Here is a 26,805-nt window from a genome sequence, read left to right on the forward strand (position 1 = left end):
AAGTTGAGTAAGGTTAGATTAGGTCAGGTGAGGCGTGATTATGTTCATTCCAAACAGCAGCAGTGACTGGGGAGAGTGTGGATGTAGGAATAACATTATATGCAGATCAGTGGAATAACCGGATGAAGCGTCTTGAATGAAGTTGGTATATCGCTGCAGCGTGGTGTAAACCTTTAATCAGAATTTTCGATTTTGAATCGCGAGTTTCTGACATCCACAAGAACGACCGGTGAGTATAATACAACTACATATCGACAACAACACACATGTATACAGCGACGCGATGTTCTTTAAAGTTACTTGTGATAATGGTGCATGTGCATCGCAACCCATAAGAAACTGGGCTTAACCGGCGATAAAGTCTTAATTTACCGACCAGTAAACTCAAATTCCTCGAATTATCGACTCGCACTTTACTTACCTTGCCTCTCGGACTATCGTAAAACACTGAACTAAAGTACTAATACACTAGGATTACCTAATGCTTCAGCTTTCGTTTTTGCGGTTTGGAATTGAAACGGTCGCCCTAACGATCTGGATTTCTTTTAGGTAAGAAAAACAACTTTCAAGTGAGGGCATTTATCATTAATGTATGTTTACATACCAGTAGTATCACGCGACAGCGATTAGAAGTTAGCTTTAGCTGTTTTTGTGGTTCAGAAATCTCAATCCCTCGCCGAGGGTCGTGCACAATATTTTGCAACGGTAGTTCGGCTGAAGTTATGAAAAAAATCGTGCGACAAATGTAAGTATATTTTGACGACGAGATATTGTACGGGCTGGTCTAAATAACCCGCATGGGTATTCTCCACTACTAGGGAAGTAATTGACGATGATTATAAATAATTGACTTATTCGATGCGAAAATCGGCTCATCATCAAGAGAATTATGTAACAACTTGCGTTCCTCGGGTTTGAAAGCAAATGATGAAAAAATTTTAATCAATATCTAATATGTCATCAATATTTTGCCAACGACAGGTGGTTAGAATCCTAGAATCGAAGATCCTAGAATCCTTAGTGAACGGAATGTGTAAAGCAGCTGCGCGTATTTTGATTTATATTTGTAATTCGTGGTAAGGTTGATGTGATGTATAATCGATCAACTGAAATCGCTAAAGCGTTTAAGCCATCAAAATTCACGTATTCAAATCGTCCAGTTACAATGATAGTCTTATTGAATTGTTATAAATGCAGGGATCTCGATCCAAAGTGGATTAATCATCGTCCTAAATTCTTCCTCGCATTCTCCATTGGTCAAATAGCGGTTGTCGATATCGATGAACCGATTTCATTTCAGGGCACAGTAAATAAATCCACAACGACATCATAACTGATCCTCAATAGGAATTATCACGAGGGTCGTCAAACGTTACGTTTGTTTCGCGGTGTTCGCCACAGCGATATAAAGTTTAAAAATAATTTTTCTCCGTTAAGGGCGGGAAGCTTTAGTACGTAAATTTCCTACTGTTACCGACCCAATGAATATTGGAGTCCATTATATGTGAGTCGACAAATGTAAAAGACTTGCATGCTTCAAAAGAATACTGTCTGTCTTGAGCAATCTGAATTCAAATTGACTAACTAGTTACCGACATCTATTAGAGTATGTAACCGGAGCACGATAGAGAACGTTGCTTTATCGACCGAATTTCGGTCGTCATCTTTGTTACCAATGTTATCGAATAACACAAGCCGGCCCACGGCTGTCACGGCGATCATTGACAATCTCTGGTGAGCAGTCAGTGGCAGTCAATGGACGTCAGTAATCGCAGTAATAATTGTCATTTCTTATCCCAACTTCAGAAACGAGCATACGACTGCATATCAATATTAATAGCGCGATGATGTTTCATAAGGTTCCTCTAAAATTGTGTCGGTTATGTGGGAAGGAAACGCGTCAAGGTACAGATGTATTCAAAGATAAGGTTAAGGGTGCCGTCTTGATATCAATAATCAACAAGTACTTGTCGAAAGAGGTAATTACGCATATTGAAGAACAAAATGACATAACAAAGACTAGTAAAAATTGTATGAGATGCATGAAAATTCAACGTTAATCTACTTTCGTTGCAGGTGATAAATATTTTGGTGTCGGATGCATTTTCGAAATTTGTCTGCGTTGAATGTGAACAGAAGATATACGTGTTTGACGAATTCTGTTTGATGGTAGCGAACGTTCAAAAACAGCTGACAGCCCCTGCTTTAGAAATTGATTTTGCAGAGGTCCTTTTTTCCCATTAATATTTACTGTATTTAATCATGTTCATTGTCGTACAATTGCAGTTGACGCAACTTATTGTTAACAAATTAATTATTTTCATTTCTACAGGACATGCTGTGCCACTTGAAAGAAAATGATGTTTTATCTAAAGCAACCGTACCGTATAGAGAAAAGCGTAAATCTATTTGTGATATTTGCTCAAAGAGTTTCAGGTGTCAGGCACACCTTAATAGGCATAAACGTATTCACACGGGAGCTCGACCCTTCATTTGTAATGTTCGTACATCTTTGAATAAAATTTAGGGTATTTGAAAAAAACAAAAATTACCAAGGTTTGCAATAATTATGTAGTGGCAATTAATATCATTTTATTACTTGATCTGAGAATTGCAAACAATTTTGTGACAAACCAAGCATGAAACTTTTCTTTGGTAAAATAATTATCGATATCGCGATGATGCACCAAGTTTGAAGAGTTGATGTTTTTACTTTTCTTTGTAACTCACTTTTTGTGTGATTAGATCTGTTACAAATGTTTGTACATTTGCGTCAGGCATTATAACAATATTTTTTCTTCACTTTCAGATTTGCAACATGTCTTTTAATCAGCAAGAAATTTTAACAAAGCACAGAGAAACTCACGATAACAAGAAGCAGTTTCAATGTGCAAATTGTCATCAGTCCTTTCGGTACAAAGTATCGCTCCAGTCTCATCTAGTTACATTTCATACCGATACAGACTCCTCGTCATCTTCCATGTTGTGCAATAGAGGTTTCTCTGTTGTTAATACATCTTCGACATGCCTCGAATGTGGAAAAATATTTGCAACAAAGTATAAGCTTCAACGTCACTGTAGATCTCACTCGGGAGATAGACCTTATACATGTTCATATTGCAATCGGACATTTTCACAGACTGGTAATCTTAAGCAGCATCAAGTTAAGTGCCATAACAGTAATTGCATTGTATCGGAAACTTCAAATTCTCATCAGCACTTGAGCAGTGAGGGAAATTGCGAAATTTCTAATGTCCCCTTAAATAACTTTCAATCTATCTACATCACAGAGAGTGAGATACAAAAAACCATCAATGAGACAATTAATTCTACTGATCAAGGTAGTTCATATCTCAGCAAATCCTTTGCAAGTCCCATATACATAGATGAGGAAATTGAAACGATGCTAGATCAAGATTTAGAACAGTTGGACAGTTCAAAGTATCGGTCCTCAGAACAAGAGAAAGTTTCTCTCTGTTTAAAACAGCCTGAAACTCCTGAGTTGTTGCACAGCTTGTTGTATGATGAATAGATTGGTTTCAATACGAGTTGTTATACTGTAACATTACTCTAATTTAAAATTTGCACTCAGTGCATGTGAGAGTTCAATAAGCAAATTTTTTTCAGATCGACATGAAATAATTTTATTTCCATGATTACATGCTTTTGATCTCACTGCTGTAATTATATTACAAGTTGTTGATACGCAAGAGAATGATGCTACATCTTAATGTTATGACTAAAATAAAACGAAAATCAACCGACCAGGAAATCACTTGATGTTTCAGTGCACATCTTAGTTTTGTTTCTATAAAGAAAAATCTATAAACAATTGATATAACAAACATGTAATATTTAATAATATATGGAAATACATTCAAGAGTTGACCGTATTCTTTGCATATTTATTTTTATTTTACTTTTCGTTTCATGCTGCAGGCGGGGAGGCGCTTGTTATTAATAAATTTTTATTTTTAAGTAAGTCAACATTGATATCAACTTAACAGTAATTCCGTGCATATTTCAATTTGCAATTAACACGAAGTCTTAATCAGAGATTTTTATTTGGTATGAGAAGAAAGCACAAAAACGAAAAGAAATCAATGAATGGCACGTTCTACCTTAACTTTCTTTATATCTCGCGAGATCATTATTACCGTGATCGTGATCGTCATTGAAACAATTCAATTTTAAAATCACAAAAAAAGTGCAGTGACCTTGCACAAACATTCCATCATTTTGGTTCTATCACATTTGTTTGCATGTATTTATGTACGTATGTATAATTGTATTAAGTAAGTATTAGCTGTTTTTTTTTCCTTCAAAACGTTCAAGAGACTAAAATATAATACTCAGATCATAATAAAAATAATTCAGCCTGGTATTAAAAATATGGTGATAATTGGTTTACGTTTTGTTTAGTTGCTTTGTTTTAAATAATACAATTAGGAAATCTTACAAACTATGCACATATCCTACATATATATATATAATATATATACACACGCACCTATATATATATACATGTATATATATCTGCATATATGTGTATATATATATACATATATATATACGTGTGTATATATATGTATATATATTAAATAAACGCGTATTAGACTAATATATGTTTTTTTTACAATTGCTTATCAGAGCATATAAACAATATTTTTAGAGAGTGAAACCTAAGGCACAGCCCTCCATGTTTGAATCGTGCAGAATCTAGGATTGCGTTGCGATGCATTGATGACTTAGGGCTGAATTTATTAATCAATTGATTGTAATAAAAATATGAAAATTTCAAACAACTTATTGACAAGTCTCAAGCCTTAAAAACCTACAGAGCAGAGAAATAGTTACTGAACAGTTATGCAGATAATGAAATTACTTTTTGTTTGTATATTATATGTATATATATTTAGGTATATATTTCATTTTCGATTGATTGTTCAAAACTTGATTACTTCGATAGCTATCATCATATTTTTTGGCTTATCTTAAATCTCATTAATATCAATGATGATCAATGTAAAATATTTAGCTGTCCAGTGTTAGTAGCATAGACCATTCCTTGCCCGGGTTCTGGTGCCCATCTTATACAATTCAAGCTCATATAGCCCGTTGTTTCTCTATTGCTACGCGTCAACTCTCTTAGGAGCACCATGCTTTTTCTGTTATCTTTAATATCTGGATCGGCTCTTAGACGTTCCTCTCTCCAAACTGGATCATTTTGCACAACATCTTCAGAGCTGTTCTGTCTCAAGATACTCAAATAGTTGTTTATACTGTCTATCATTCCACCTGGACGTCGGTAGGCATCAATTGGTATGTAGTGATTGGCATAGTATCCTCTGTCCGAATTCCCGGACGAATCTTTCGGGTCATTGTCCGGTTCTTTATCGACTAGCTTGAATATTAGAGCCATTGGTAGAGGACGAGCAGGTGCTAAAATACGTCGAGATGCTAAACCTACGAGCAAGTGCTGTCGAGTTGGCGAAATTGAGACAGATACTGCCGTTTGCTCAATTTTCGTTGTATAAATTCTCTCTCCTAACGTTTCCCATTGAAGACTATACACGCCTGAAATATCATGAGATGTGTCAGAATAGTTTGAAAAATTGGTTTTTAAATTTATGTAATTTTCAAAACTTGTGGGTACAGCAGTTAAGAAGTAAATTATCCTAGATAAAGTAACATTTGTAGACGTATTACCTAGCATTGTTGTCACACTGAGACGACCTGATGGCAGCAGAGTGGCAAGTAATTTTCCATCAGAAGATATATCGACGCTGGCATCATTATGAATCTTACATTCTTTAACAACTACATTTTTGTCAGCTGTGAATTTCGAATATTGATTAATAAAATAGTAAGCAAAGACAGAATCTTGTATTATTTTACAGTAAGATTTTGTTACTTACGATCTGTAATATCAGGAATATCACCATCAGAAAAATCCCAAGCTTGTACTCGGTGGCTTTGCACTTCTAAACCATTAAATGTTGCCATAAATGGGCTGACTGGTATATGATCTGGTAAAACATATATATTTTTAACTACTTATAACAGATACACTACATGAGATTGTCGAGCAACTCAAATTACTTTCTATCTCTATATTTTCACGCATATTTTCACATTTCATCTTTCAGTAAACTTACCCCTTAAATCTAAATCATCGCTATCGTCGTTTACTGGGTCTGGTCCAGTCCCCCCGTTTCCTCCACTTCCACCTCCGCCACCACCTCGTCCGCCTCCTCCTCGTCCACTGTCAGCACCTACACCACTTCCTCTCCCAGGTCCTCTTGGTCCCCCTGGTCCCCCAGGTCTTCCTGGTCCTGGTCCTGGTCCTGGTCCTGGTCCTGGTCCTGGTCCTCCGCCTCCTCCACCTACGCCTCCTCCACCTACGCCTCCTCCACCACCAATTCCACCTCCATTACTTCCTCCTCCCCCACCCCCACCCCCGCCACCTCCTCCACCACCACCGCTAGATGGATAACCGTATGGTACTCGGGGATGCAAGAAACGAGATCCTCTCCAAGTTGCTTGTGCTATGAACCACCGTCGAAACTGTAAGAATAAAATCCATGTTAAATCTCTGCAACACCCTAATCTATAGCTTAGATTCCAAATGTGAATATAAATAGAACACTGAATTCCACGATGAAACAGTTGAGCATATTGATTCGGGAGTGAAATAATCTCAAAAGGAATAATAAAAAAACTGGGAAAAAACTTGGAACACGTGCAAAAATCTATCAAACGCATACCTACATGATTTCTGTCTTGCCGAAGGTTTCTCTGAAAATTATTTTGTTGCCAGAAAGTTATGATATATTATTACTATTATTACATACCAATGTGGCAAAAGGTGACTTGAAACTCAAGGCAAATAATATATAAGCATTATTTTTGTAGAAGAAACAAATTATAAATCACTCATTATTAAATCTCAAGGTCAATACACTACGTGCAAATGATGATTTGCACAAATTTTTTCAGGCAATAGCTTGACAATAAAATTTATGGTTTCGTGGGAACGATGTTTTACCTGATTCCTACTATTTCCTGGTTGGGATGAGCTAGGACCTGGTTGATCGTTGAAGTCGTTTGGATGGCTGGTACTTCCTCTTTCCCTGCTATTCAAGTAGCTGTTTATTAAATACGGTGGAGGAGTGTGCGGAGGAGTAGGTGGTGTGTTTTGTCTAATGGAACGACTGTAATGCGCTGCAGAAAAATCGTTGATTGGAACGTTGTTCACTTGAACAACAGGAACGTTGAACTCTTGTCTGCTGACTCCTCTATCTCTATGGTGACCAGAACTTCCGAAATTACCGTCATTGGGTTCAGATACAAGACGCTCCCGCCGAAGTGGCGAATTCCTGGTAGGTCCTTGCCGTGGAGACGATGCGGCCCCTCGTATACTTGGATGAGACATTAGAGACCTTCCAAGATTAAGCAGACTCATCGTACGCCTACTACAACGATATAAAAGTGGTCTCCTACTGCTTCGCTCAGAATCTCTAACCCGTTCCAACCTATCTGTTATATTTTGGTTTGTTCTTGGATTTTGCACCGGTTCCTGCTCATCGTTATTATTGTTACTAGAATTGTTGTTGTTACTCTGTTGAGAAGGTTCAACTGGAGCTGTTCCGTGCAAACGTTGATCATTATTATCACCATCATCGATTGTGCCACTATGAATTCTTTCTACTATACTCTGCACTTCAGCAGATAAAGCATTCTCAGCTGATATGTTACTTGCGTTATTATTCGTACCTGCTTGGCTTCTAGAGTTGCTCCTCTGATTATCGCTTACATCGTTGGAGGTGGTCGACATGCTTTGACTATTGTTTTGATTTTGGGATTCCTCTGCATTATCGCTGCGTGACGAAATCGCATCTCTAAGAGATATATTAAATAATCTTTTGAATCCTTCTGCCATATTGTGATAATTTCGATTTGTATAACTTGAAAGAATATCATCTGTATAATCTTGCAGAAAGCTCAAAGTTCGACGCCTTTCTGTTGTGGTTCCACTAGTACTGGCCCTAGGAGCACTCTCTCGATTATTCTCCGTTTGAAGACTGTTATCTGCGCTGTTGTTTATTCTGGGCTCACCAGTTCTATTTTGATTTGGAGCTGACAAATCAGAGCTAAATGGGCCGTATTGACTTGACTCGAGTTCGCGCCTTGTTGAAACCAATTGTACTAACAGAAGATCGGTTAATTCCAATGCCAAATGTAGTAGTACATACATTTCTGCAACAAAGCATTTATGATTGGAAGTATAAATAAATAGGTCGATTCGATAATATGAAAGTATTACAGTGCAATTTACTCACTATAAATTTGCTCACAAAGTACATTGCTGTGCGATCCGTTCCATGAACGATTTTCTTCAAAAAATTGCGTTAGACTTTCGACCATCAAGCTAAGTACTTGTCTGAAAATACGAACACTTTTGTTAGGGTGAGTGTGAAAAAATTTTACCCAAATTTATTGTATTATATCAGAAGTTTGTGAAATAGTAAAATACAATCGAACCCCGCTTATTTAAAATCTCACATGCATCATGTTGTCGCGTTTCATACACACAAATATTCTTGCACCTAGTGTAGACAATTACTATTTACAAGGATTACTTTGTATAAATATGTAAGTCCTTTAATTTTTGTCTATGGGCAAAGTAGCTCATTCATAATTATTTTATGTAAGTGTGGTTCGATTGTATTGACTTTCTTACACATGAACGTTACCTGGCACGAAGTCTAGTAATTTCTCGGATTTGTTCCATTTCTTGATTGCCGTTATTGTTATCTCTAATATTTTCTGGCTGGCTATCGCTATCCGAGCCTCTGTTGAGAGCGTTACTATTTCTGGCTAAAGCACGCTGTTGTTGAACAAGAGATTCCAATCTGACGATCATTGCTTGCAAGGATTCGGTTGTTGTTTGTTCTCTATTTCTATGTATAGAACGGAAGCATCTTCTTATGCGTCTTAGGTGAATACGTTCTTCACGACGGGAAAAACTATTCGGAATATGAGGTCTGGACTCATTTCTCTTTATGCCTTGCAGCCCCAAACTTAACATCCTTGGCCTTCTGAAAAATACGCAAGAATAAAACTTTAATTCAACACAATACACAGATTGTGATTATAAGCTTCAATACTTTAAAAAACGTATGCAAACCTCAAATACATTCTACGTCCACATCTCCAAACTCTTTCGTAAGTGAATTGCCTACCAGAAAGATTCGAGCCGCTTGGTGGGAACTCGGGCGACGTTCCTGAATTAGAAGTTGCAGACTGGCTTGAAGTGCTTGGCACCGCTGTGTTACTATTAGCATAGACAAGGTTGGATATACTTGGCAAAGGGGCAGTAGAATCGATGATGTTAGATGCACTGGGTTGGTGTGACGAAGACGTGACGGCTGAAAATGGTGGCAAGTTTAAACTGCTTGCGATGTTGGAAACAAGACTTGAGATGCTCGGAAGTTGAGTGGAGCCACTTTGTGTAGCTAAATTGGAATATGTATGATCATTGGCAGCGTTTGTCGCATTCGAAGACTGTGAGTCAAGGTTTAAAGACTCATTCGCAGACTGAGCGTTTTGGGAATACAGGTATCCGAATATGTCTGAGAAGCTTTGAGGATGTAGGTTCAAAAGTCTCAATTCTGATTCGCTTGGCAATAAGTTAGACAAGTTAATTCGTGTTGCCTCACTGTCATCTGATTTTTCATCTTTCATGGTAGATGTTGATAAGTTCGATACCCCTCTTGATGTTGATGGTTGACTTTGGTCTACCGTTGTACTCGCTGCATCTTTGTCAGTCTCACTTTTCTCTCTCTTGTAATTTTCAAGGATTGCTTTCTTGAAATTCTTCGCTGTTTCACTCTGCGAATCACTAGTGGATGCTGCAGGATTTTGTGTTGATGTTGACGGAGTAGCTGATCTACTTCCGCTGGTACTTGGCTGCGATTGGTCATCACTATTTTGCATAGCTACTCTGACTGTCACATGAAGTGAATATATTTTTCGCTGCAGATCTTCCCACATCCTGCGCACCTGTTGAAGCTGAACAATTTCCAATCTTGCTCTGAAATTGGACAGTAATTCTGTTAATGTTCTTAAACTAGATAAGATTCGTATCATTCCCAAAACTTAAATCAATTAATTACCTGCACAGTCGTTGCATGTTATCTATATGCCGGCTTAGTAATTGTATTCCTTGACGAACACCGAGAACATCAGTTTGCCCCGGACTTTGTCTGCGAGGACAAACTCTCCAGCCTCTCCAGCCCTCTTCTTCTCTACTACCATCTACAGCCCTGTCATCAGCATTGGTTGAATTCCTGGCACTGGAAGCTAAGCGCCGGTTGTAAAAAGCACGTTCCAAATCAAGCCTTCTTTGCAACTTAGAGACTGCCGACTCTTGTTCAGTTGGATTTGCAATGTTTGCCCTCAATTCTTCTAGTGGAATATCATTGTCTGCAGATGAAACTTCAATTGTACATTCTGGTACCCCTATAGGTAAGTGTATTGCTTGTTCCTCCAACACTTGAGAATCTTGATTTGTTTGCTGACTCGCTTCGGCCACCCCGCTTTGGTTCATCTCTAATCTTCTCGTAAGGTTTTCTCGCAGACTCCGAAAGGGGAACAACGGTGGCTGCTCGTAGCGGGTTGAGTTTATTGAAACCGGCGAGAGTTGGTCTCTACTATTCCTAACGCTCCGAGTTCCACTTTCTTCTGAGGAAGGAAAATCATTCATTCTGTGCTCTAAATTTTCACTCAATGTCCTCATCCTCGTGCCGGGTGTCAGAGGAAGTTCATTTGCGGAAGTGGATGGTCTGTTTGGATCTAACAAATAATCGGTTTCTGAACCACGCTCTAAGTTTATCCACCGGCTGGTCCATCGCCTTGTATTTGCATTAGAATTAGTATTTGTATTTGTATTTGAGTTCTCAGCTGGTTCATCATGGTTTGAATCAGAGTTGCTATTTTCTTCAAGAAGCCAATAACCGTTTTCTGATTGTTCACGCACATTATCGTCAGGTAAACTTTCCTCCAGTGGATTTCTTTCGATCTCTGGCTGATCAGTGTTTAAATTTCTTTGGAAAGAGTCTAATACTCTGAGTAGGTCTTGTGAAATCTCTTGGGTGCTTCTTATTATTCTCATGTTGTTTCTCATGTTGTTGATATTGGACTCATTCAACTCATTTATTGAATCATTGGACTGTTCATTTCTATTCGTATCAACTGCTTGTCCGCTTCGATTCACGGATGTTTGATCTGGACCACTCGGATTTGAGCTGCGCTGATCTTGAGTCAAGACCCTAGGTATGCTAGGTTGGAAAGCAGATCGTGATGAAACAGTGAAGTTTGAAGTAGCTGGAGAACTTGTCGCCGAATGTGCCTCATCGCTTGATTGAGAACTATCTCCTATGGTATCAGAAAAAATGAATTACGAAAATGAATTTGTCAACTTCAAACTTCAATTTGTTCAGTTAAGAATAATACAATTTTCTGTTATAAGATGCATGATAAGGGTTTGGAACATTGTTCAGAGACCTACTCATAGAACTCCTATGGTATTTAGTTTTGATAACAGTATCTACTTTTTGATGCTGAAAATAAATTTTCTCTACATGAAAGGAGCCACCGAAGCTTCATTACTTTGTACTTACAGTGAGATCATTCTTTATAAACTCTATTTTTAATTTTCTGTCAGATAAGACTATATTTCTAATAAAATAATTCTCTTATTTCTGATCCTCAAAATATAAGTGGCCTGCTATTAAAAATTGAATTTCGCATGAATATCTGCAATCTATTGAACGCTCTTTCAAACACTATTTCAACTACGTGTATTTCACTCCAAACAAAGTTGAAAAATATTGCACAATGTCACCCACATCAATCTTCGACTCACCATGTATCTCCATCCACGTACGAGTGTTCGTATTATACTGAGGATACCAGAGGTAACGTCCTTCACGACGTCGGCGCAGTCGGGGTGGTTCCCCGTCAGTTCCCGTAGCACTAGTACCCAGTCTTCGTCTATTGGGTCGCACAGGTCCTCGAACTGTACTGGTTTCTGCAGTTAAATTCTGTCTGTCCAAAGTTTCCTGAGGTGGATTATTGTCTATCCCAGCCTGAGTCCCTTCTGAAGTGCTTCTCATATCAAAAACTGGGATGGAACTTGGAGCTAAATAGCTGCTGGTTTCAGGCAATAAGTCAGATGAAAATATTTCGCTATCCTGTTGGCCCCCGGACGATGAACCTTCGATAGTAGGGAGCAAATCTCTGTTGTATGGCCGAGCGTTATGCCTATGAGCAAATAATTCTGCCTCATTCAACGTTATTTCACTGGGATTAGAAACGATATTACGATTTCTTTGGTGTTGTCTGTACATCGGAAATTCATCCCTTAGGCGTTCAATCCTGGAACTAGTGTTGGTAAATTGGACCTCCATATAATTAAGAGCTTCTATTTCAATATTTAAAACATTCCTCAATCTCTGAAGTATAGGATTTCGATTATTCGAATTTGCAAAAAGCTTTGCTGCATGTGCCTGAAGTCTTTCTCGCAGCTGCTGAAGTCTCGCTAGACAGGAGTTATTATTTTCAGCTGTAGCATTTAATCCCGCTCTCAAATTTTGAAGGGATTGTTGTATGCTTGTCTCTTCTGTTCTTTCTTGCTCCCAACGTTCCATAAGTAGACGTCTGTACCTCTGGAGTCTCTCCAGGCTGCTGTTATTGGCTTGAGCGCTATTATTTAATTCATTTCTCAATCTTCGTATAGATGTTTCTGTGGCTGGCTCGCTTCTATCAGATTCTTGCATCCCCTCCGATGAACGACCCCTCGATGTTTCTGGCATATCCATCGGATCTGTGCCTCGATCGATCTGAAATAATGCCAACTATCATTCGTCAATGTTTGCTATTATATCCTATATATTATGTATATTCATTTTTCCAGCAGAATTCCATCGAATCAAGTTTCACTACTACAGCATGAGAAAAAATTAATCTCAATTACAGTAATTTGAAACTCAGCGAAATTGAATGAAAATAAACATACCGTGTCACGATTTCTAGAGATATCGAGGTACCTTCGGGCAAGAGTTTCATACTGATCAACGATATTCTTGTAGCATAAATTTATTCGTCGTTCTGTATCTTGGGTATTCACACGTTCAAGTCTTTCATTGATTTCTTCCCACAGATTGTCTATGCGTTGGTCCAAGCTTTCGGATCTACGAATTAAATTGTTGTGACGCTGTTCTACGCTTGCTAAATTTGGGTAGGTATTTCCGCGTGTCAAAGTAAACGTCAACTCCTCATCATTGCTATTTTCGCTTGATCTTTCACCAGCTTGTTGGTTACTCCCGGCAGTCCTGTCTGTATTCCCCAATAGAACATTCATAGCATTTCGTCTGGAATCGGAATCGAAATTTAGATAATTATTTCTTCGAACTTCAATTGTGACATTTCCTAGTTGTGGCGGTGGTGACTGGCGTCCACGTGGCTGCGATGGACCAGCACCACCGTCATCAGGCGGACTACTGGGTTGTGAAGAGGCGAGCCTCTCGCAAACTGTGTGAAGAAAGTATTGGCTGCGTAGTAAAATAATTGCTTCATCTGTAAGATTTCTACGCAAACGAAAATCTCGTTCTTCATCACTTAGGCGTAATCTATGAATTTGTTCATCACCAAAGCGATGCCTGTCAGCTTCTAGCTCTCTTCGCATTCTTACGTACTCGTCAAAGTATCGATAACTGTTTCTGGTTGGTGTTGCGGTGTTGGTGGTGGTGTTATTATTGCTGCTGCTGCTACTGCTACTTCTATTTGTATCTGGATTTTCCTCAGGTACAGCATTCCTACGATATTGCATCCTGAAGTCATTATTTCGAGAATTACGATCTCCAATATTATCCCTCCATCTTCCACCATAAAACACTCCTTGATTCCATAAATGATAGGGTGGCGAACCATCCATATTTTGAGATCTCTCTCTCGATGGCCTAAAATCAAATAAAAAAGTTATTAGAAATCACTTTCAGCTACCTTTGATCGTTTAGTATCAACAGTAGCTTATCTTTATTGATCTATGTAATGATGCAAAGCCTCTTGCATACCTTAGAAGATTGGATCTCGAGTGCTGTACATTGTCTGCTGGGGAACGATCCCACTGTGACTGTAATTGAGGATCATTTGCGATACCAGTAATCAATTTTCTTCCTAAATTATCAAAGGCGACGTACCTGAAATGCGATGTTGATCACTGTTACTATTGTTGATTCATTCAACATTCTAAAAACCCTTCAAAACGTTCACTGTTACAGACTCTTTCATTTAATATGGAAGTTTTCAAGGGCAACAACAATCATTTTTTCCAGCGTAAATATAAAAAATAAAATGATTATCAGGGAAATAGAAACCATGTTTCGAATTGGACTTGCGTGAACACAAAACTGGAATAGTAGAAACACTGATAGAAGAGCGATCTTACCTAACTTTCTCTTTGTAATTCCTCGTTGTAGCTACAGCGAAAGGTTCCGATTGACTCCAATCCCAGAAATGGACTTCATTGTAAGTTGCTATAACAAGTAATCTTTCCGATGGATGAAAAGCGAGTGACGCGATAACAGTTTCACTGTCAGCATTCCATACTTCGCTACCTCCCTGATTAGCAAATGTAGAATAAAAATTATGTTTAAAAATTCAGGACCAAGTTAGGTAGCTCAAAAGTTGCAAATTAAATACTTACACTGAGGTCCCAGACACGAACTTGGCCACCCAGACAGCCGGACGCTAGAATCTCATTCGAAGAAGGATGAAAAGCAATGCACCATGGTGTACGAGGATGACCAGCTAACGTTCGAATATTTTTTCCTGAAGTTAGATCCGTTATGTAAACGTTGTGATTTCCATGTGTAGACGCAACTTTAGAGCTGAGAAAGGTTTAAAAATTATATTTCCATGAGTGAGATGATTCTAACAGAAAAACTTCCCTGGTTTCCATGCCTATTTGAATTTCAAGAGACTGAATTTTATGGACAGATTTAGATCGAGCCCAAGATGCTACGTCCCATTAATTTTACGTTTTTTCCTCAGATTATGCAGAGCTTCAATTAATAATAAACTAGACCGACCTCGAGAATCGTAGTTCAAGGAAATTGCCGAGTTAGACATAGATTTTTCCAAACATTTATAACTCGTTATCCATTGCTCAAGAGCGGCGATTACAAACGTTGTTGCAACAGAAATAAGTCCAGTGAAAAAAGTAATTATAAAATCATTAGGAAAGACTTATTCTATCCAAGGATTCGATTGTTGCTAATTGTCTAATAAAATGAAGCTACTTACCCGTCAGGACTAAAGACCATTAAAAATGTGGCTCTTGGTACACCAGGAACATCACATTTCTATAAGAGAAAGAAGCGGAATATAAAGTATGATTTGAATAGAAAAATAAATAAAATAAAACATGGAGAAAGAAAAATTATGTACCAGCTCTTTGTGATCTTTAAGTACGAGGTTGGTTTCTGCATTAGGTTCCAATTCTCGCGTACTTGTCTTGTGAGTTGTACGAAGGCCAAACTCTCGCAGCATAAGATTTCTGAGTACATTCTGGGATTGGCTGCAATGAACCAGGTCAGGTTTCTTCTTGATCTTCCCCATTTATCTGGTTCTCTGTTGGACAAAAAAACAAGCTCTTCGTCACTGCTATTACGATTTATTTTTTGTATTTATTAACAGGCATATTAATGTTTCAAAGAGATTCATCATTAGATTTGAGTCAAATAATAATAATTAATGCTTTCAGTGTGGACATAAAATAGTAATAATGAACAGTGAGTGTATGCACGTATGCGGATGTGCTTCGACTGATTCATGAGATGGCGTTCGCATGATCGTGAAACCGCTCATAGCCCACGAGTATCAATGAATGAACAAAATGAACCAAAAAATTTCAATTTCGAATTCAAAGTTTTTACGCATATGAACGCAGATATAAATACATACAAAAGCTTTGATGCCTGGAAGGGAAGTACTTGGTGTCGAGGAGGGAATAAATATGAAAAATCAGAGATATCACTTTGTTAACAAATTGAAGTGGTGTTCGGACTATGAGGTACCCTGCATTTAGGGGATGTTTTCTTATTACACTGCATGAAAGTAAAAGGGGGAAGAAACCGAAGATTATTGACGAAAATCAAGGCCGTTCAATCTAGCTCTAGAATTCCAGAATAAAATGTTATTGCATTTTTAACGGATCGACGAACGAAGACGGCAACAAATAATCGAATTGTCGTAGGTCACATAGCCAGTTGGGATTGTATAAGATCTGGTTGCGTAAAACGTGAATTACATACCTAAATTTCGATTTATATTTTATTAGCACGGTCTCTGCTGTCGTGGGAGGGATGAAAAGGTCGAGAAATGGGATTTTAGCACGAGACAATTCGTAAATTATACCCCAGCGTAATTCCACGCACATCTTTTTTTTCTTCTGGTTTACCGATTCGATTCACATTGCCGAAATTTGTTTGATTTATTTATTATTTTTAGATAATTTTCTCAGCTATTGCGTGCACCGTTCTACGACTGATTTAACGTTTTGCGGTGAGGCGCGGCGGGGTAAGTGGGGGAAAGTGATAAAAGACATTCGGACATTCGTCCGTCGATAGTGAACGTATAACACGTAAATTTGACACCGCGGCTACTACATACATATACGTCGTGTCGGTTGTATCGTACGAGGTTTGTCATCCAAATTATTTAATCCAACGGACAGACCGTTAATGTAGAAGGTTTGGCCGCGATGGACGAATGATCTGCTGCGACGTCCCTTATTTTTATTATCACCTACGTGCGTTGTGAAATTGGCAGCAGAGAGACGGGCGAGACGTCGCGGAGCGTTATAGACTTATAAAGATACATAATACGTTTGGATTTGCGAGATATTACGTGCCCGGCGGAATATCGGTAAACGGGAAGGACAGAAGAACCGCTTCTGATCGATCTATAGCTACTCTTTACCTGCTTCTTTGGGTCAAGGTGAATTCGTTCCACGGTTTTAAACAGCCAGTTATATTTCATTACAATTAAGTTTAGTCCGAGTTAACGCATCGTATTAGCAACCATTCCGCAAACTTTTTGCTCTCGGCTCGGCTGCCCCTGTGTTGCGTGTTCCTTGCTGTGTGTCGTGCTCTTGACTCGTACGTTTCCTCGCGTACGATATCCACGTTTGGGCTTCGGGCAAACAGCCGGTCACTGTTTGGCAAGGCGAGATAGTCGTTCACTCCAACTGGTACCTCCGGCACCGCGCAGATGTCACCAGAACAGCTTCTCGGCTATCTTCTGAACCGATTAAAGCGATGTCCCGCTTACGTTTGACCGACTGGTATTACCCTCGTCACAGGTTTTCTAATAACTTGTAAACACAGATGTGAAATTTACGTTTATCCTTGCCCAGATTCTCCATGAAGAGTAGGACTACCGCAGCTCGTCGAGGGGTTGAACAAGTTGACCGAAATAGAAATTATTATTTTCCAAATATCAGCAATGCCTCGAGCACAAACATGGCGGCTGCGTGGCGTGGTAAATATTTCGCCCATTACTAAACGATCGTTGACGATTATTAAATCGAAAAAAGCCGATTGCTCAGCATCTCTGCGCTTCCTTTGCAACATGGAAATATTCATTTCACTATAATTCGCGTGCATATAATGACGCAGTATCGAAAAATTGTAAATTGCCGGTATCGCAGTGTGATAAGAGTAATCGATTTCGTACTTCGACGAACAACCCTACTTTAAGTCGCATTTTCCCCAGAAAAAAAACGAACGGCATAAATCTGTTTCAGATTATCAAAAAAATTGTCATCTCAGTTTCAGATAACAAACCAAACCTGTGTCACATTGAAATATCGCGATCTATTCTACCGATGGAAGTCACGCCATTAACAATGTTATCGAAGCTGACTGAAGATTGTTGTAGACGATGTTTCAGGAACAACAAGAGGGCTTCGCATTATCGACAACAGATGTCGGGGTGAGTATTGAATCTTACATCTCACTATCGCAGCTAGGTCTCGTAATTTTGACCAACAAAGCCACTAGTCACATCTCTTTGTTCGTTACAAAATCGCAGGACTTCGATTGGCACATTTAGGTTAAGTACAACGAAGCTCCGCGATAGATTCACGCGAGCGCTTCACTTTTTCATCTCAACCAGCCTACCGCAAGGCTGGAATGTACGCCAGGTTGCATACCTCATCGGCGCATCGAACACCGACCCGTCAAGCCCGTTCAATAACAGGATTCGAACTATTTTTACTCGGTTGCATGTTTCACGTGCTAACCTGTCGATTTATACAATTAAATGCAGAGCAAGTAAGGTGCGCAACCCTAAAGCAAAAAATTCGACAATTAGCGGAACCATTAGATAATTATGGGGCATTAACAAGGGCGAGATAGGTATAATGGGCTGTTTTTGACGCGAGTTTGATTTCATTGCATCCGTTGTTGACCGGAGATTTATTTGACCATGCGATACAGATCCCTCGAACAAAGCGGTAAATATATATGTTTTCTGCGAGTGCTGCGATTGGATGCTGCTGTGTTTATCTTCTATTTACATACTGCATTGTAAACTAGTCTGAGACTAGCGGGTTCGTACTACGGTTAAAGGGAAACGCAAACGATAGGCGTCTGGCTGGCGACGAGCCAACTTATCGACCTAAACCATAATACCGTGCTGAAATATGTGAATTTCTACGATTCTCATTGCCAGCGCATATATAGTTGCATGTACCTACTTTCACCATTCTCTTCTTCACGGTCATGAAATCTTTGTATCGCAAATGTACACCGATTCCTTTCTCTCGCAACTTTTTCCTCTTCATACTTGACGTTGAAAAATTATTATATAGAGAACAAAAACCGGAAACTGACAGAACTGTCTGTTTTTCTTTTCCGGCGGCACACCGTGTCCATTTAATTTGAGTACTATCAAATTAATTCCACGATTTTTAATTAAAATGTCGCGAATCTCGAGCGTATTTGAGGTGTGCGCAATCATCGTGAAAAGCCTTGCTTTTCAAAATTACGACATATTCATAATTTATACAATCTTTAATGAATCTTTACGAAATTTGGATGACCAATTTTTCTCATCAATCTTATGCATTCCAAAAATTATCTGGAAACGATTTGAATGACTTGAGAATCATGATGACATTTTGATTCGAATAGAATGTTTACGAGCGTATAACTCATTAATTGAAAGAGCAAAAAGGCGAGTCTCCCGAGCTTTTGTATAACGAATGAGTGGGACGTGGCTTCCAAAAATAGCTTCGGTCAATTCGAATTTGCTCGTGCGTTTGTACGCGACGTGCGCGCAGCGTTGGATTTTCTGCACCGTAAGCGATATGCAGAGCATTTACGTGGAAAAGCTTAACCCGAATCTCATTTTCTGAAATTGGAAATCTTCTCGGCAGAAAACTTGTTTCGAATAACCGATAATTCCCTACGTAGATATGTGTGCGTATTTACGCGTGTTACAGCCATACCCGTAATGCATACCCTATATATGTGTGTTTCGATTTTTCACCAGACTCGCACCGTGGAATATTTTTGCGGAAACTGAGAAAAGGCCAAGAAGAAACGGACAAGAAACCGTGCTGCATACGGAAAAGCTCTCTGTAGGTTCTTCCGTTCGTTTATTTATTCTTCCCTTTGACTTTTTTTCTTCTCTTTTCCGTTTCACGTCTGTCTGGCTCACGCAATTCGTGAGTAATAAAAATTCAGTCACGTGTCAGGAAAATCGCAGGTCTGATTGTCTTTTGTTATACGTAGACTTCCGGTGCGCTGCATCAGTCTCGGGAGTTTTCTCGACCTCGGGGAAATGTTTAGTCGAGAGGACATCGACAGGTTTTCTATGGTTGGGATTTCGGACTTGGATGCCTTCCAACCTTTAACATATACATATACATAGACAGATAATGCGAAGCACAGGAGCACATGACGCCGTGTAAATACGATGCGCACTTCTTTACGTTCGCATCTTTGCTAGATCAAATCCGGGCGATAAAACGCTCGGAATAAATCATTCGAGACACCGAATGGCAAATAAATGTTCCGCTATGAGATTTTACGATCCTGTAACACGAAACTTGACGACAGAGATAAGATAGTCCTCCTCCCCGTGGACACCTCAAATGTACCCGCCATTCCGAATCCTCTTCACAGTAAGAATGTCTCTACCGTCTGAACTGTCCCATTGATAGCACTTCGCCTTTCGCTGTAAAATTTAATTGAAAAAATTTATGTACGGAACGCCGAAATGTCCTTTCCTCAAAGAAATCAAGTGGAAACTTTCAGACCCGGTTTTCCCAACAGGCATCTTTATTTCCCGGACAAGTTTTCCAGTCATAACGCTAATCTCCCCGACCTTTGATTCAGATCTTTCATTGTTCCGTAAGAATCAGGGCTGCAGAATGTTCGCCTCCCGAAGTGGTGCAGCACTTTTAGCAAAACGGGGATCGGGAAGGGTGAGATTTGCAGCGAAGGGTAGCTGCCGCATTCAGCTTATATTGTATGTATAACATACGTGTGTAGAGACGCTGGGATTCGCCGAAGGAGGAATGTTTCGTATCGCACATCCACACGTGCAGGCAGGTGGGTATGTACTAGTTAGGGCTAAAGCTCAACGGGAAACAAACCCGAGGGCCAACCAGCGAGAACCTCTCACTAATCCTTTGTGAGCCACCCTTCTTCACCCGGGCTTTGTTCTTTCGCCTAAGTACGCTGCACCTCGTCATCTTTTAACAACCTTGTGTTGATCAACACCGCTAGCAAAATGATTAATAAAATATTACTCGTATGCCTGCGAAGTAGACGTGAACGTACGAGATTCAATCTCCGTGTCCGGCACGAAAATAAGACTTTCAATCTTTGTCTTTATCGCCTATATCCATGCCGTAAAACTCCATTTGGTACGGTAGGTATCGCGATTTCACTTTTTTACCACTCTGCTAACCTTCTGAAATTGAAACTATGGTAAAAAAAATAATCCCTGATAAAATCCTTAGCGTGGAAAAATTTTAACGTGTTGCTAAATCTAGTGTGTAATATTAGATCGGTCGATTTCGACAGCGATCGGATGTGATCAAATTTACAGAGAACGTGTTACGGGAGATGTTTGCGCACGGATACTATTCAAAAAATCTCCACTTTTATCTCCAATTTCATGCAAACCCAACCAACGTCTGACGCTCACCATTTTTTAAGTTCAGAATTTTTTTTTCTGCAATTGTCCCAACTCTGAAATAGTACCTTGAGTTTTTTCAGATTTTTCAACCAACTGGTTTATTATTTATAAATATTAAGAGTGACTTTGAAAAGGACGCTTTTTAAACTTCTCAGAAATTTCTGTTCCAAACATTTCGAAACCTGGCCCATGATGGGTCGATCTTTGTTTTCATTTCTTTTTAGCACTGAATTTTTTGATCAATTAAAACATTGTTTAAACGGTCTGAAAGTTACAAAAAATTCTCAAACCTTATATTTTTCACTTAGAATATTTATAGACCAGTTTCATTATGAAGTTGATGAGAAAAGTTGAATATGCCAAAAAAAATAGAAGTATTGAGAATTTTTTGGGAATTTTCAGACGGTGCAAACGATGTTTTGGTTTTCGACAAAAATTGAAAGTAGGCCCAGTCAAAAAAATCTTTCTAAAATCACTTTAAATATTTATGAATAACTGAGCACTCGAATAAGAAATCTGAAAAAATTCGGGGTACTGTTTCAGAGTTGGGACGATCACAGAAAATTTTCTAAACAAAATCAGAAATGACGAGTGTCAAACATTGGTCAGGTTCGCATGGAATGCCGTACAAATATTTTTTTCTCTCCACTTCCCGTTTAGTTAATACTCTGCACGCAGTAGACGTTCCGTAAGCTTTCGAGTTATCTTTTTATTTTTTTGGTCAGCCGAAGGCCGTATACCTCTACTATCATTCTTGACGCATGATTTTATCACCTTCCGATTATACGCATTTTGGATCAGATAACATTGGATGCCTCAAATACGTTTATGGATATTTTTGTTAAGGAAATTTTTCAAATTTACTGCAGTGACTCGAGCGAAACAGACGTATTTATCCGTAACAATCGCACAGTTTATACTGGCATAAGAATTCCGATTAGTTGTTTCTCGTCGATAGCGACGTCTCGCAGCAAGTAGCGAAGACGAACGCGACGATGCGATTTCCTTATCTTTGTTCAATGTTCACACATATCGATTCAATTTCAGCACAATGCCGCCAGCACCTCGCTAGGAGGCAAACCTGCTTTTATATTACACGCGCCCCAGTTTCAGTTTACCAATAATTATTATTTCATACGCGGGGCGACAAGTTTTCGGCGTCGTCGTCAACCGGTCTATTCCGCCTCGTACATATTACACGTAGCTGCCTGTCTCTTCCCATTCATTTCACCATTTCTCTACCTTACATAATACAGCGGCGCGATACGAAAATAACTCGGGGAAATTATATCGACTAACGAAAAATCGATGAGACAATAGCGCGAGAAGAAATTTTTTATTTTCTCTCTTTGTACCACTCGAGGGTGTATTTTTTTTTTTGTTTTTTTTTTCTATTTCGAAACGTTTCTCTCGTCTCTTTTTTTCCTGATTCGTTCGCCAGTTTTGACCTTGTTTCACCCGACGCGGATCGCGGTGAACAACGATGACGTAATACAGTCGAGTTGCACGGAATTTATCGAAAGCTGTTTGTTGTACAAAGGATTTCCTGTGTTTCTTGAAGTGGCTTCCTTCCTCTCTTTTCTTCGGTTTGACCAGAAAAGATTTATACACCGTTATCAATTTTCTCCCGTTCCGACTAGGGGCTTTGTGAATTACGCAGACCTGAAACGGCGCTGAGGTGCAGGCGAGATGTGAATGCAAAAATGCGGAAAGGAGGTTGGCTTCAAGACTCGCTGCTCTTCCGGCTGAAAGTGGGCTAAAGCCGGGGCTAAGGATTTCCTTTGAAACGTCAAGAGAATATCCGAGTGTAACGAAACCATCAGGGTAGTTCAAGGGAAACCCAAGGCTCAATGCCTGAGAACCGCTCTTGTGTTTCACATTACAGATATAATGTGGTATAGTACGTCAGGAAATGCGGAGATATTTTTATGAGGGAAACTTGAATGGTAAAAAAAGAAAAGCCACGATTGTTACGTAAGAAATTGAATCTATGTAGACCAATCGTGAAAGAAGTCGAAGAAGCAGTACATTTTTTGGAGAACGCGATTGAGAAAAAAAAAGAAAGAAAAAGAAAAAAAACTTATTTGCACCACTCGACGAGCTTCAAGTGTCCGGCTTTTTCACTTTAACTTTCATGCTCAACGTCCTCAAACTCTGTAATCTGCGCTCCTCCATTGCATCCGATGAAATTCGACTGAGCAAGTGAGGACCGGTCATCATCATAATCATCGCGCCGATCGGGGCCAAGAACAAAATCGCCAGCACGGACACCTTCAAAACGTCTTCAGCGAGCTCCAATTCCCTCGTGTTATTCTTCGCCAAAGCGTGCTCGTAAGCCATCGGAGCCAGGGCAGCCTAAATACCAAAATTCAAGCGGCTTAAATTTGGATTTTGATCTGGGAAGACGAAGATCACGGTAACCGAAGTGAAAATACTTGATCAATTAATTTGAGGTGGATAGTATCGATTGTAAATTCGAAAAAATGAACTGTGGCAGTCAAATGACGCAAAAATTTCGATTCTTCTTTCTTGGATCTATGCATTTACTCGTATTAGAGAATTATATTTATAGAGCAGGAGGGCGAAGCTTGGAAATTTTCGTTCCTAATTGAAACCTGAAAATCTCTGAACATTGCAAAATTACCTGAACCGTGCCCTTCGGCAGCCAAGATACGGCGACGAAAATCCTCTCGCCGATGGTGAACGGCATTTTGATAGTTGACAATATGGCGCAAGTCAGGCGAGCCTGAAAAAATGAGTAACCGTTATGAACGGGAGTTTTTTCAACGTCGTGGAAAGTTCGTTGCTATTTTTTATCCCTGACCATTCGTTATATCGACTTACCAAAAGACCCGTTAAAATGCAGGCTGCGTAGAGACCAGTTCGGATTGCCGTCCAATGTGAAAAATTCACATCAGCTCCAATCACGCCGCATAACACTGGCTGCAATATGTGCCAAATAATTCCCACCACTTTCCGTATCGGAGCAACCTGCACTTTCGTTGAAAGGATTATAACATTGATCCCTGCCCCTTGTTCATTCGTTCCTTAAATGCGGATATTCTCTTTGCCGAACTACAATATAATAAAACGAAAAAGAAAAGGGGGGCTAAGCAGGTATACAATCTCTTTTGGGACTCACGTCGAATTTATTAACTATAATCTTCCACCCAGTGCATACGATAAAGCTCATGATGACCGTGGCCAAAAATCCACCGCCAGTTATGACGAACGAGCTTGCTCCAACGCTGAAGCACAGCGCACCGAGGGATAGATTCAATATGCGATAGAACGTCGCGTATTTCTGTTAAAAACATTCATTTAAACGCAATTAAAATCGTCAGAGTATTATTCGTGAGATTATCGTCAGCTCGTTATCGTAAATTGCTAATTTTCCGCTGATAATTTTACCGGAAATTTAAAAAATGTTTCGTGGTGAAGTACTCACGTGGCTTTGGTGAGGAAAAAATACCAAAAACAGGCCCAAACTGCTTCCGACAAAAATTCCAAAGGCCATGTCGCGAAGCCCCCGAGGCAGGTAAGACCACCATTTGGCGCCTTCGAAATCTGCGATGAAAATGGAACGGAAGGTTGATTCGACGATCATTTTATCACCTACTGAAAACTCGAGTGTACGGTCAGCGCCTTGATCTTGCGAACGTTGTCGAGGGTAACCACTCACCGTCAAAAACAACCGAAAATGCTATTGAAAATATGGCCACGATGTGAACACCGTCTATCGAACAGGCCGCGCACAATGTCCCCGAAATGTCCTTGTCTTCGCCGAATCCCTGATCAGCGAGCGCCAAAAGGCAATTGACCGTAACGACCGGCGACATGCAGGCAATGACGCTCCTGCGAATCGTGTAACTTTTTTATCAAGTGGCTCGGAAATGTGAAATCGGGTATATTACCCCCCCAGAAAGGCCCAGTCCCAGGGAAAGTCGAGGAATCCCTTGAAGCACAAGGTGACGATGACCATCTCCACGGTGCAGGGAACCAAGGCGAGGACCAAAAGGAATAACGGATAATTGCGGAGGGGCGTCGTGTTTATCTGAACGCCGGATCTGACCATTACGAAGGTCAGGCAGAAGTTCCTTATGGTGCTCATAGCCTTCGAGCTTATGGTATCTCGGATGTTGTAGGCGCCAGTGTTCCGCGCGATCACCCCGGCGACGAGCATTCCGAAAACCGGTGGCAGGTGAAGGTGCGGTATGTAAGCCAAACCCCAGCCCAAGCAGTAGGCGCAGACGACGAGGACCAGGAGATTGAAAATCGCACCTCCTGGCACGGCCAGGTCCCCGGTAAGGAAGTACAAGAGTGCCCAGGAGAGAAGGACCGTTGCTGAGTTCGTTACGTACCAGAATATCGTGCCCCACGTTACCGCCTCGCATCTTTTTACCAACGGCGACGTCACCGATACGTCACGGAAGCAAACGCAGCACGTTGCCTTGCCGCAGCATGCCAAATCCTCGTAGCTAATTTCCGAACTGAACAAAGTTTATACATAGCAGAATACGTATTCGTTCGTTTCGAGGGTTGTTATTTATAATTCCTAGAGAAAAATCCCTGCGAATTAGAAGCCTTTGTGTCGAAGAAGAAACGTATGAAGATTTACCGAAGTTAATTCGTTACCTGGTTGGACCTGCTTCATTATCCTCTTGGTCGGTTGAAGTTGCCGGGATTTGTGGTGTTGCGTTTGAGCCGGACTTCATGACGATGAGAGATCTGCCTCGCAGTGGTTGTTTATAGATGGTAAAGGATTCCTCGGATTCGATACATGTATTTCAAATCCACCTTCCGAGGTTAGAGACGACGGATATTCACAGACGATGCAGATTTCATTTCTAACCAGTGTGCGGATTAAAAATTCAACAATCATCACACCCGGAGAAACTAGTGCTAAAAAGTTACGTCTTGCTTGAGTTATAAATTAGCTAATAATCTCATTGCGATGAGCTTGCCGAGGAAATTTGTTATAACTGTCAAACTTGACGGAATACCTAACGGTTATAATGTCGGGTGGAAGAAAACGAAGAGACGTAAAGACAGAGGAAAACGAAGGAATTGTGAAAATGATGAGAATAATAATAAAAAAAAAAAAAAAAACAAGTGGACCACTCAATATCGAGATTGCGAATCGCGGCAAGTTTCCGCTGTGCAGGTGGGAAAATATTCGCTCGTCTTCTGAGGTAGCCGCCGGTGCAGCCTGGATCGGTTGGAATAACTTTTCATTTTTTAATAAAACGGAATCACTCAAGCCGTTAAAAGTGAAGATAATATGGGATTCGCGCCGTGCCGAGCTGAGACGAGCGAAATAGACATATATATATATATATATACACCTGAAGAGGCTGAGTCGGAGTGAAGCTTCAAAGAATTCCTGAGATATTGAATAATTCCTGCAGGCCACCATTTTCGGTTCGATGAAATATTTCATAGCAGACAGACCAACGAGGGTACTTGCTTTGGAAAATTTACGAATGCTTCTCGTCATTTTCCTCAATGACTTCCTTTCTATTCGAT

The 26,805-nt window shown here is 39.9% G+C and overlaps 4 protein-coding genes across 14 annotated transcripts in view; 2 read left to right on the forward strand and 2 right to left on the reverse strand.

The window, feature by feature from the left end:
* The first annotated feature begins 21 nt into the window (after positions 1 to 21).
* LOC124211536 (zinc finger protein 471) lies at positions 22 to 6,030 on the forward strand. Of its 4 annotated transcripts, none has more exons than XM_046610692.2 (5): positions 22 to 229; positions 1,860 to 1,979; positions 2,077 to 2,226; positions 2,333 to 2,500; positions 2,810 to 6,030. In XM_046610692.2, the coding sequence occupies exons 3-5, from the start codon at positions 2,167 to 2,169 to the stop codon at positions 3,530 to 3,532; spliced, it is 951 nt and encodes a 316-aa protein (XP_046466648.1). In that variant the 5' UTR covers positions 22 to 229; positions 1,860 to 1,979; positions 2,077 to 2,166; the 3' UTR covers positions 3,533 to 6,030. The 4 variants fall into 4 exon arrangements, with proteins under 4 accessions (XP_046466648.1, XP_046466650.1, XP_046466647.1 ...); XM_046610694.2 differs by lacking the exon at positions 22 to 229 and adding an exon at positions 535 to 549; XM_069133274.1 differs by lacking the exon at positions 22 to 229 and adding an exon at positions 1,652 to 1,774.
* Positions 3,633 to 16,822, reverse strand: LOC124211529 (uncharacterized). Its single transcript, XM_069133184.1, has 18 exons — positions 16,380 to 16,822; positions 15,514 to 15,696; positions 15,370 to 15,428; positions 14,771 to 14,954; positions 14,513 to 14,685; positions 14,139 to 14,264; positions 13,082 to 14,024; positions 11,930 to 12,905; positions 10,179 to 11,439; positions 9,191 to 10,096; positions 8,757 to 9,101; positions 8,343 to 8,443; positions 7,049 to 8,259; positions 6,402 to 6,567; positions 6,159 to 6,353; positions 5,919 to 6,029; positions 5,710 to 5,835; positions 3,633 to 5,577 (listed from the first exon to the last, which is right to left on the reverse strand). Exons 2-18 carry the CDS (start codon positions 15,682 to 15,684, stop codon positions 5,021 to 5,023), a joined length of 7,611 nt encoding a protein of 2,536 aa, XP_068989285.1. The 5' UTR covers positions 15,685 to 15,696; positions 16,380 to 16,822; the 3' UTR covers positions 3,633 to 5,020.
* A 671-nt stretch (positions 16,823 to 17,493) lies between these two features.
* LOC124211531 (uncharacterized protein DDB_G0287625) overlaps positions 17,494 to 26,805 on the forward strand; it is a 183,185-nt gene continuing 173,873 nt past the window's right edge. For 4 of the 8 annotated variants that reach the window (XR_011176305.1, XM_069133263.1, XM_069133265.1 and 1 more), the window contains exons 1-2: positions 17,494 to 17,607; positions 17,898 to 18,060. Coding sequence is in view for 5 of the 8 variants with exons in the window: in XM_069133263.1 (XP_068989364.1) it covers positions 17,589 to 17,607; positions 17,898 to 18,060 (182 nt within the window). In the remaining 3 variants the exon portion in view is untranslated. The remainder of the gene's footprint in view (positions 17,608 to 17,897; positions 18,061 to 26,805) is intronic. The other 4 variants (XR_011176304.1, XM_069133261.1, XM_069133264.1 and 1 more) reach the window with 2 other exon arrangements.
* LOC124212284 (putative SLC9B1-like protein SLC9B1P1) lies at positions 23,383 to 26,039 on the reverse strand. Its single transcript, XM_069133714.1, has 8 exons — positions 25,915 to 26,039; positions 25,641 to 25,769; positions 24,962 to 25,134; positions 24,728 to 24,846; positions 24,496 to 24,583; positions 24,124 to 24,326; positions 23,924 to 24,025; positions 23,383 to 23,634 (listed from the first exon to the last, which is right to left on the reverse strand). The coding sequence occupies exons 1-8, from the start codon at positions 25,992 to 25,994 to the stop codon at positions 23,383 to 23,385; spliced, it is 1,146 nt and encodes a 381-aa protein (XP_068989815.1). The 5' UTR covers positions 25,995 to 26,039.

Source organism: Neodiprion pinetum, chromosome 2, assembly GCF_021155775.2.
Source record: "Neodiprion pinetum isolate iyNeoPine1 chromosome 2, iyNeoPine1.2, whole genome shotgun sequence".
NCBI classification, from domain to species: Eukaryota; Metazoa; Arthropoda; class Insecta; order Hymenoptera; family Diprionidae; genus Neodiprion; species Neodiprion pinetum.

Coding starts and splice junctions, on each gene's coding strand:
- LOC124211536 (XM_046610691.2), top strand. CDS start 1,845: ATGATGTTTCATAAGGTTCCTCTAAAATTGTGTCGGTTATGTGGGAAG. Junction 1,980..2,076: donor ACAAGTACTTGTCGAAAGAG/GTAATTACGCAT, acceptor CTTTCGTTGCAG/GTGATAAATATTTTGGTGTC. Junction 2,501..2,809: donor CTCGACCCTTCATTTGTAAT/GTTCGTACATCT, acceptor CTTCACTTTCAG/ATTTGCAACATGTCTTTTAA.
- LOC124211529 (XM_069133184.1), bottom strand. CDS start 15,684: ATGGGGAAGATCAAGAAGAAACCTGACCTGGTTCATTGCAGCCAATCC. Junction 14,686..14,770: donor TTCGTGTCTGGGACCTCAGT/GTAAGTATTTAA, acceptor TTTGCTAATCAG/GGAGGTAGCGAAGTATGGAA. Junction 8,260..8,342: donor ACTTTGTGAGCAAATTTATA/GTGAGTAAATTG, acceptor GCTTTGTTGCAG/AAATGTATGTACTACTACAT.
- LOC124212284 (XM_069133714.1), bottom strand. CDS start 25,994: ATGAAGTCCGGCTCAAACGCAACACCACAAATCCCGGCAACTTCAACC. Junction 24,847..24,961: donor ATTTTCGGTTGTTTTTGACG/GTGAGTGGTTAC, acceptor TTTTCATCGCAG/ATTTCGAAGGCGCCAAATGG. Junction 24,327..24,495: donor CTCGTTCGTCATAACTGGCG/GTGGATTTTTGG, acceptor TCCGCATTTAAG/GAACGAATGAACAAGGGGCA.